This window comes from Otolemur garnettii, unplaced genomic scaffold, assembly GCF_000181295.1.
Source record: "Otolemur garnettii isolate 467f Iridium unplaced genomic scaffold, OtoGar3 scaffold00082, whole genome shotgun sequence".
In the NCBI taxonomy this organism is placed as follows: domain Eukaryota; kingdom Metazoa; phylum Chordata; class Mammalia; order Primates; family Galagidae; genus Otolemur; species Otolemur garnettii.
Window position 1 is genome coordinate 252,103 of NW_003852477.1, and position 10,031 is coordinate 262,133.

At 44.1% G+C, this 10,031-nt stretch overlaps 1 protein-coding gene across 2 annotated transcripts in view; it reads left to right on the plus strand.

The window, feature by feature from the left end:
- XYLB (xylulokinase) overlaps window positions 1–10,031 on the plus strand; it is a 49,570-nt gene that overhangs the window by 34,477 nt on the left and 5,062 nt on the right. For both annotated transcript variants that reach the window (XM_003794545.3, XM_012808056.2), the window contains exons 16-18: window positions 3,870–3,928; window positions 5,398–5,485; window positions 9,235–9,329. In XM_003794545.3, coding sequence (XP_003794593.1) covers window positions 3,870–3,928; window positions 5,398–5,485; window positions 9,235–9,329 — 242 coding nt within the window. The remainder of the gene's footprint in view (window positions 1–3,869; window positions 3,929–5,397; window positions 5,486–9,234; window positions 9,330–10,031) is intronic.

Sequence of the window (10,031 nt, forward strand, 5' to 3'; positions counted from 1 at the left end):
TCACGAAGTAGGAAACTAAGTCTTATAGTGGTTAAGTAAGTTGCTGGGATCTGAACCAAACTGACCATGTGCTCAGCCTGGTTCCTCCACATTTCATCCTTATTAACTATGGTACCTCTGAGGTAGGTATTGGTGTTATTCCCACTTCACGAAGTAGGAAACTAAGTCTTATAGTGGCTAAGTAAGTTGCTGGGATCTGAACCAAACCAGTCTGTGTCCACTCGGAATTCTCAACCAGGGGCTGAACTTGCTTTATTTATGGAATGATGGCTCTCTTGAGGTTTATAGATACCATCAGACACACATAGCCATCAGGGAAAGACTAATAAGCCATAGCTCCTTTTTGCCTTACATTTCTATGTATTTCATTTTATTTAGATTGATTGTAAAAGCAGTAAAATCCTGTAATAGCAAATTTGAAAAATAAAGAAAATCACTTATAATTTGATCTCCTCTCTTTGACCACTCGTACCATCTGGGGACATTTTCTCCCACTCTCCTTTATAAGCTTATATTCATATACATGGATAGTTCTGTTTCCTTTGCACATGTGAAGGGTACATAAAGCCCCAAAGTTTGTCAGAAGCCTTCTTCGTGGCACTACACATCATGCCCAAGTTACTTTTCTTGTAGGTGGGCATTGAGGTTTTTGGTTTTCTGGCATGGGGTCACAGTAGAACATCTTCCCACATCTTCGATGCTTTCCCCAAGAGGCTGTCATTCCTTCCCTCTTCCAGGGCACTTCCTTCACATTCGAGGGAGAAGATGGAGGGAGCTGAGAGGTGGGAGCCTAATGTCTTCTCCTGCACAGAGTTGAGGGGCTGGGTGGAAAACAGCAGGGTCTTAAGACACTTATTTGTGTTTAAATACTCATATAATAAATGAACATCTTTTTGTTGTAAAAAATTCATGTACAACAAAAATATGGCATAGAAAGCAAATACCCCCTTTCATATGCTTTCCAGACTATTGCATGTGACTTTATATGTTAAGTGGAATCATATTGAATTTCCAATATTGAGAATCTACAAAAAATGGTGATTTCATATGGTTCAACCTGATACATACATAGATATATACAGGTATGGATGGTTTTAACAGAAATGCCATTATACTTTGTTTTGTTCTGAGACTTGCCTTCCATAGCAGTACATATAAATCTACCTTTTTGTTTTTCATTACTGTGTGGCATGAGGTCTGCTAAATTATTTTACAGCCCCAGTCAAAGGACATTAAGATTGTTTCCTGGCTGGGTGTGATGGCTCACACCTGTAATCTTAGCACTCTTGGGAGGCTGAGGCAGGAGGGTGGCTTGAGCTCAGGAGTTCAAGACCAGCCTGAACAAGAGTGAGACCCAATCTATACTACAAACAGAAAAAATTTAGCAGGGCATTGTGGGAGGCACCTGTAGTCCCAGCTACTTGGGAGGCTGAGGCAGAAGAATTACTTGAGCCCAGAAGTTTGAGGTTACTATGAGCTAGGCTAACACCATGGCTCTCTAGCCTAGAGCAATAGAGTGAAACTCTATCTCCAAAAAAAAAAAAAAGAAAAGAAAAGATTGTTTTCTGTTAGTCCAATGTGGTATCATGTACCTGCAATTCCAGCTACTTGGGAGGCTAAGGTGCAAGAATCACTTAAACCCAGGAGTTCAAGAGTACAATGAGCTATGATCAGGCCTGTGAATAGCCTTTGTGTTCTAACCTAGATCACATGTCAAGACATGATCCCATCTCTAAAAAAAAAAAGAAAAGAAAAGAAAAGAAAACAAAAAGACACAGTTGTTTCCTGTTTTGTTTTTTGTTTCACCGAGTGCCGTAGTGACCATTACCATGATTATTTTTTGTGCACACGTCTGAGTTTTTCTGTAAGGCTGACTGGTGGGAATGAGTTATGAGTGAGTTATGAGTATGCTGAGTTATGAGTGTAGACAAATTGACATCCAAACTGATTTGCTGGTTGACATCCCACCTGCATTATTTTTTTACTCAGCCTTGCTTTCACGGGAAACTTTGTTGGAAATATAATCCCTGTGTCAGGGACCTTTGAATTCTTGAACAGTTGGTCCCTTTGAATTTTCTGCTGAGGTATTTCCTGGCTTCATTACATATCTGGAGGCCAGTGTGAATGGTAATTTATTTTTTATCATATTTCATAGTTGATTTTCATCAGAAATTCCATTGATTATTATAAGTTCATTTTATATCTGGCAACATTATTAAGCTCTTATTAGTTTTATTACTTTACTTGTTCTTTCTTTCTTTATTTTTTTAGAGATAGAGTCCCACTTTTTCGCCCTTGGTAGAGTGCCATGGAGTCACAGCTCACAGTAACCTCAAGCTCCTGGGCTTAGGCAATTCTGTTGCCTCAGCCTCCCGAGTAGCTGGGACTACAGGTGCCCGCCACAACGCCCGGCTATTTTTTTGTTGCAGTTTGGCCGGGGCTGGGTTTGAACCCGCCACCCTCAGTATATGGGGTCAGCACCCTACTCACTGAGCCACAGGTGCCGCCCATTGTTCTTTATTTTTTTTAAGTAGATTGCCTATGGTCAGCAAATAGTAATGGTTTTCTTTTCTTTCAATCCTTATACTTTTTCATTTTTTTATCTTATAGCACTAACTAGTATATTTAGTACTGTGTTAAACAGTATACTGAATACTATGACTCTTTCTTTTGTTTCTAGTTGTATTAGTTATCTATTGCCATGTAATAAATTACCTCAAAATTTCACAGCTTAATACAAAAATAAATGTTTATTTTCTTACACAATTTCTGAGTGGAGTATCTGGGACCAGTATGGATGATTCTGATTGAGCGTGCCTCTTGAGATTGAGTCAGGATGGCAGCTGGGACTGCACTCAACTAAAAGCTTGACTCAGGCTGGAAGATCTACCTCCAAGTTAGGTCACTCACATGGCTGTTGGCAGGAGGCGTCAGTGACTTACCATGCAGACTTTTCCATAGGGCTTCTTGAGTGTCATCATGATGTGGCAGCTGGCTCCCCACAGACTGAGTGATCCAAGAGAAAGTGATCTATATCAGAGCAAGATGGAAGCCTCAATATCTTTTATAAGCTAGTCTTAGAAGTCACATGCCATTATTTACACGGTCCTATTGGATATATAATTTGACCCTATCCAGTGTGAGAGGGTATGATTATTAGGAGGCAGGGATCATTTGGAGGCCATTTTGGAGTCTTGCTGGCACACTAGTCTTAAAGAGAATGCTACAAAACCTTTCTGTTAAGAATGATGTTTGTGGCTGGGCACGGAGGCTCACATCTGTAACCCTAGCACTCTAGGAGGCTAAGGCAGGCGGATTGCTTGAGCTCAGGAGTTTGAGATCAACCTGAGCAAGAGGGAGACCCTGTCTCTGCTAAAAATAGAAAAATTAGCCAGGTGTTTTGGCAGGCACCTGTAGTCCCAGGTACTCAAGAGGCTGAGGCAAGAGGATCAGTTGAGCCTAAGAATTTGAGTTGCTGTGAGCTAGGCTGATGGCATGGCACTCTATCCTGGGCAACAGAGTGAGATTTTGTCTCAAAAAAAAGGATGATATTTGGTATCAGTTTTGGCTATATGGCTTTTTCAACTTAAGGAAGTTCCCTTCTATTACTGCCTGGTTGAGATTTAAAAAACAAAGTATACAAAGGTAGGATAGTAAAGGTAGATGAGGGAGCAACCTTACAAGCAAATGACATGTAATAGGCCTATGTGGAGGAGCCAGCTGTGGATCTCTCCCAGTCCTGTGTGGTAGGCAGGAGGCTTTGGCACATCATCATCCCTTGTGGCTGAAGAATTCTAGAAAAACAGCTTTTTCTGCCTTGAGAGAACCGCCACAGATTTCTTTTTTTTTTTTTTTCTTTTCCCTTGTAGTGCCCAAGACAAAGATTTTGGCCACTGGAGGAGCATCTCACAATAGAGACATCTTACAGGTAAGTACTGGTCGTGGGCCCTGCACTATGGCCTTTCTCCTGTCTGCTACTGTTACAACTGAGACCCAGAGACACAATGGCAAGGACTGCTTCCACTCCCACTCCTGCAGGCATGGGGCGTCTCAGTCCTCTCTCTTCAGGAAGCAGCTCCGTTGCCTTACAGCTCACACTGTGTGCAGATTCTGTCTCATATTGAGGTGAATTCTGCTGCCCTGTACTATCCACTGTCTGATACCAGTCTGGCCTCTGGAGTCATTGGAAGGGTCTGTTCTTCCACATGACAAACCTTCTGACATCTAATGCCAGGGTTTTTGTTTTTCTAAAGGCTTCTCCCTTCCAATTTAACTCTCCAGTTCTCTAGCCAGTCCTCTTCTAACACAGTTGCCAGCCTTTGTCACTGTCCTCAGGTCCTCCATAATGCATATGGAGAAACATATGACCAAAAGTGGACAGGTCCTCATCGCGGGGATACTCTGCCTTTTGGGTGTAGGCTGAGTGTGCCTTGGCTATTAGATAATTGCATCAACTGTTGACTTATGATATACCTATGTTAGGTAAGATTTTATAGAAGCAGAGACTGAAATGGGAATTATTTTGTAAGTGTTTTGTTGAGCATGCTTACAGGAAGAAGGGAGTAAGGGACTCAGAATAGGCTGAGGGAAGAAGAATAAGCAAGGATGTGGTTCGGGCAGCTAGAGTCTGCTTCAGCTCCATCCCAAGGGGACCTCAAAAGTATAAATTACACCACAGAGCTGAGTCTACCTCTTGGGTCAAGGGACCAATTGCTTGCTCTGTGTAAGGGTTAGTATAATCTCCTGTGAGTGGCCCCTCTGCTCAGCTAAGGTCAGTTCTCTTGAGGAGGGAGTGCTGTGAGCTGTTAGCAGATGATGCTCACAGCAGAGGTGAGGATTGCACTCTGGTCTAGTGAAGGGGATCTGAGTAGAACGTCAATGGCATCTACTACAGTATCTCTGTCAACCAAGACTCCCCTCAAGTTTTTTCCAGGTCAACTCCTCTTAGTACAGGTCCTCTATTCTAAATGCACGCAACTTATTTTTGGACCTAAATGGAAAACTTTTCATGATTATCCCCATGAAATATGCCTTTGTTAGTTTGGATTTGTCTGGACTTGTTAATATAGTCTAGTACCAAGTTGTGCCAGCTCCAGGTCAATGCATTTGCTAGGCATGCTTCCATAAATCCTCTGCCTTGTCTTAGATAAATGGCTAAGAAGTACAATGACATGAGGAGCGATGGCGCTCTTCTAAGGACTCTCCTGGCTCATCCTGCTGGTATGGTCACATGGTTACCAGGGCAGCATGACCAAGTGTACTCCCTATAAGGCAGTAGAGGTGGAATGGAAGGGGTCAGAAGACATATGAAGAAGAAGAACCTAGGAAAATTCTTCCCAAAATGTCCATGTTCCCTATGGGGGACCTACTACAGTAAAACCTCTGTGTCCCTTCCAGGTGCTTGCAGATGTGTTTGGTGCACCAGTATATGTCATAGACACTGCTAACTCGGCCTGTGTGGGCTCTGCTTACCGAGCTTTTCATGGTAGGTTGATGGAGGAGGACAGCTGTCCCTGGAAGTAGTCAGGGCACTGGCTGGGCTGAGAAGGGTGGAAAGAAAAGAGTGAGATATTCCTACTTTGGGAACACTGTAGTCTTGGGGGCTGTAGCTTCATTTTCCCCCCTCTCAGCAGGCAAAGACCAACCCATACTCTGTGTTCTTTCATTCTATACTTAAAGTGGGGAAAGGGAGACCAGGTGCTAACTGAATGAGACCTGGTCAGCATCCAGATCAGCACAGGGACACTGGAAAAGGACATAGGGTGTGCTTGAGGACATGTGAGTATGGGTCTGTACAGCTGGAGGGGAGAAGGGGTGGGAGAAATCCAGAGCTGTCTTTTCAGCAAGAACAAGAAGTTGAGACAAAAGGGAAGATTTCAGGCCCAAGCAGTCCAGGACCCTGGACAGCTCCGGAGAGGGCTATTGTTCTGATGAAGGCCTTCCTGAAACTCCTGATACTAAAGGAAGCTCTCTGTTTAGGAGCCTTCTGGAGGGAGCTGCACATGCCCACAAGGGCATTGCTCCTCCAGACTGGAGCAACATGCCCTTCTTCTGCCTGCTCAAAGACTTCCTCCAGCCACCCATATTCTTCAAGGGCTTCATCCTCTCCCTCTAGCTGTTCTATTCTTTATGTGTTTACTCTTTTTTACATACCTATTTAAACTTATGTTTTTCTGCCAACATTGAGAATTATTAAGAAGAACATATTCCTCTCTTAATTAACCTCTTGCTCTTTTATTCCTATCTTTTCCCACCCCATCCATCTCCTATATCAAGATCAGCTGGGGCCGAGCGCAGTGGCTCACACCTGTAATCCTAGCACTCTGGGAGACTGAGGTGGGTGGATCACTTCAGCTCAGCAGTTTGTGACCAGCCTGAGCAAGAATGAGGCCCTATCTCTACTAAAAATAGGGGGGGAAATTAGGCAGGTGTTGTGGCAGGTTCCTGTAGTCCCAGTTACTCAGGCAGAGAGGATCACTTGAGCCCAGGAGTTTGAGGTTGCTGTGAGCTATGATGACATTATGGCACTCTACCCACAGTGCCACAGTGACAGAGTGAGACTCTGTCTAAAAAAACTAATAATAAAAATAAACACTTGGGAGTTTATTTTCAGTTTGTTTTGTTGTTAAGTACATTTTGTATCCTATTGGTTTTTGTTTGCACTTACCTATGAGTTTTTCTTTTTTTGGCTTCCTGCAATTTATTTCTTTTCCTTTGTTTCTAGGCTAGTTTTGCTGGGATTATACAACCTAAATGAGTATTTTAAAGAAGAATCAGTAGGTGATAATTTTGCAGCTTGACATGTCCAACAAGTCTTTGTTTCACTCTCCCAAAGGATAGTTGATAAAAGACTCCAAGTTCAAAATACTTTTCCTGAGAATTTTGAAAATACTGTTGCATAATCTTTTGGTCTTTAATGTTGGTGATGAGAAGTCTGAGGCCCAGCCAGGTGCAGTGGCTCATGCCTGTAATCCCAGCACTTGGGAGACCGAGGGGGGTGGATTGCCTGAGCTCATGGATTTGAGACCAGCCTGAGCCAGAGTGAGACCCTGTCTCTAAAAAAAAAATAACCAGGTGTTGTGGCAGGTGCCTGTAGTCCCAGCTACTTGGGAGGCTGAGGGAAGAGGATCACTTGAACTCAAGAGTTTGAGGTTGCTGTGAGCTAACACTACAGCACTCTACCAAGGGCAACAAAGTAAGACTCTGTCTCAAAAAAAAGAAATCTGAGGTCTACTTCGTACTACTCCTTTCACAGAAGTGGAAAAGGAATTACCCGTTAAGGACTTCATTGCTATGCTGTACTGTGCTTAGTTTTTATTTTTCCCTTTCTATACCTTATTTAGCTGCCAAAGGGTACCTGGGGCACTCTCCAGCTCTGCCGTATAAAGCCAAAGCCTAAGCTCCATCCCGGCTCACCCTCCGTACCCAGAAATGTATTAGCCATTTTATTTAGAAATCTCTTCTCCCCAGCCAGTCTGTAAATATATGTGGAGATGGGACTGGAGTCTTTTTTTTTTTTTTTTTTTTTTTTAGACAGAGCCTCAAGCTGTCCCCCTGGGTAGAGTGCCGTGGCATTACAGCTCACAGCAACCTCCAACTCCTGGGCTCAAGCGAGTCTCTTGCCTCCGCCTCCCAAGTAGCTGGGACCACAGGCGCCCGCCACAACGCCCGGCTATTTTTTGGTTGCAGCCGTCATTGTTGTTTGGCGGGTCCGGGCTGGGGATTCGAACCCATCACCTTAGGTGTACGTGGCTGGCGCCTTAGCCGGTTGAGCTATAGGCGCCGAGCCGGGACTGGAGTCTTTTGACTCAGTTTCTGTGCTAACCACCCCAGCACCATTCCATCCCCCTGAGGTGGGGTTTTCTAGCATTCAGTTAGGAAACCTGGTCCTCACATCTTCAGGAGGCCCTCCTCGCCTCCTCATGGTGGTGTGTTTTTCTGTCAGTCTGATCCTACTGCTTAACTTGCCCAGAAATTCCTCCTTATTTCTTGTCCACCTATGTCAACCTTTCCTCTTCTCCAACCATGCTACTCATTTGCTTGATGAGTATTGGTTGAGTTCCTCCTGTATACCAGATGGAGTACCAGGTAGCACAGCTATAGTGGTGACCCAGAGCGACAGCCTCCTAGAGTTTACAGCTCAGCGAAAGAGGGATCTTAAACAAATAATCACCCACATATGTGGCCACAAACTGTGACAAGTTCTCTGAGGAAAAGCAGAAGGTGTTGAGAGCTAGAGGAGGGTTAGCAAGGGCCTTCCAAACAAGTGATGTTCTTAGCTGCAACTTAGCTGGGGAGAAGGGGATAGGTGCATGAAGGTGGAAAAGAACATTCTACACAGAAAAAAGGCACTGAGGCAAAAAAAAGTAGAGAGAAGACAAGCCGGCCAGAATGTGGTGAGTGAAGTGAGAGGGGAGAGGCAGGCAGACCCTCCCTTCTGTGCCATGGGGAGTTACCGGACCCATTCCATTTAAGGTGCTACCACAATGAGCAAGACAAATTAGGCCCTGTCCAAAACAGCATGCACTTCTTATTTTTTCTAGTATTTATTTATTTATTTTTTTAACTGCGGCATGTGTGGCAGAAACAGCAGCAGCAGGAGCCCCAGTGCAGCCCAGGGAAGCGGGCGCATGGAGGGCAGTGTTGTGGGAAAACGCTGCTGGTGCTCCAGGTCCCACAGCTGTGTGGCTCTGGCCTCCCAGGCTCCCACCCACTCTGAAATTATTATTATTATTATTATTATTATTTGAGACACAGCCTCAAGCTGTCACCCTGGGTAGAGTGCCGTGGCATCACAGCTCACAGCAACATTTAACTCCTGGGCTTAAGCGAGTCTCTTGCCTCAGCCTCCCAAGTAGCTGGGAGCACAGGCGCCCACCACAACGCCTGGCCATTTTTTGGTTGCAGCCGTCGTTGTTTGGCAGGCCTGGGCTGGATTCGAACTCGCCACCTTAGGTGTATGCGGCTGGCGCCTTAGCCACTTGAGCCACAGGCACCAAGCCAATTATTTTGTTTTTTAAATAATTTTATCAAAGCACAATTCATATGACATAAAAAAGCTACCTCTTTTAAGTGCACAATTCGATGATTTTCAGTAGATTTACTGAGTTGGGCAACCATCACCATAATTCAGTTTTAGAGCATTTTATCACCCCAGAAAGATCCTTTGTGGTGTTTATAGTTAATATCATCATTTGCAACGTACACTGATGTGAAATGACCTTTGCCTTCTAGGCCTTGCAGGTGGGACAGATGTGCCCTTTTCAGAGGTTGTGAAGTTAGCCCCACATCCCATACTAGCTGCTACCCCAAGTCCTGGAGCTTCTCAGGTGAGAGATCATCAGAATTTGGTCATAGTATTTGCATTGTGAGGACTGATTAGTTTTTTTAGAATTCCTAAAGGTGAAATTCTGCTTTTTTGAAATTATCAAGAAAATTGAGCAAAACAAGCCAGGTTGTCACCTGGAATTCACAAATACCGCTGATTTGAACACTGGGAATCAGATAGATTGCTGGGCCTATCTCTTTTGTTCTCAACGTGTCAGGGTCAGCCCTTCCATGTCATTAGGCTGGAGAAGCTACTGAAAACCTCTGTCACGGAAACACAAAACATGCTATGTATCTAGCATTCAAATCTCAAGTTTGATTCAAGATAGCTATGTGGCCACCCTGGCCAGGAAATTCCTGTGCAGGTTGACCCTACTTTTTGCAGGTTGAGTTTACCAGAAAGCAGAGTCCGAGATGTCAACTAAGATATGTGAAGTTTATTGGGAAGGTGCTCTCAGGATCCACAGATGTGGAAGGGAAAAAGGAGGAGGCAAGCTGCAGTGCAGTTTCATGAAGCCCTCAGCTTATCCTGCAGGAAGTCCTGAAACTGAGATGATGCTTTAGAGCAGCGGTTCTCAACCTGCGGATCGCGACCCCTTTGTAACAATGAAAATGCATCCTGCATATCAGATATTTACATTATGATTCCTAACAGTAGCAAAATTACAGTTATGAAGTAGCAACGAAAATAATTTTATGGTTGG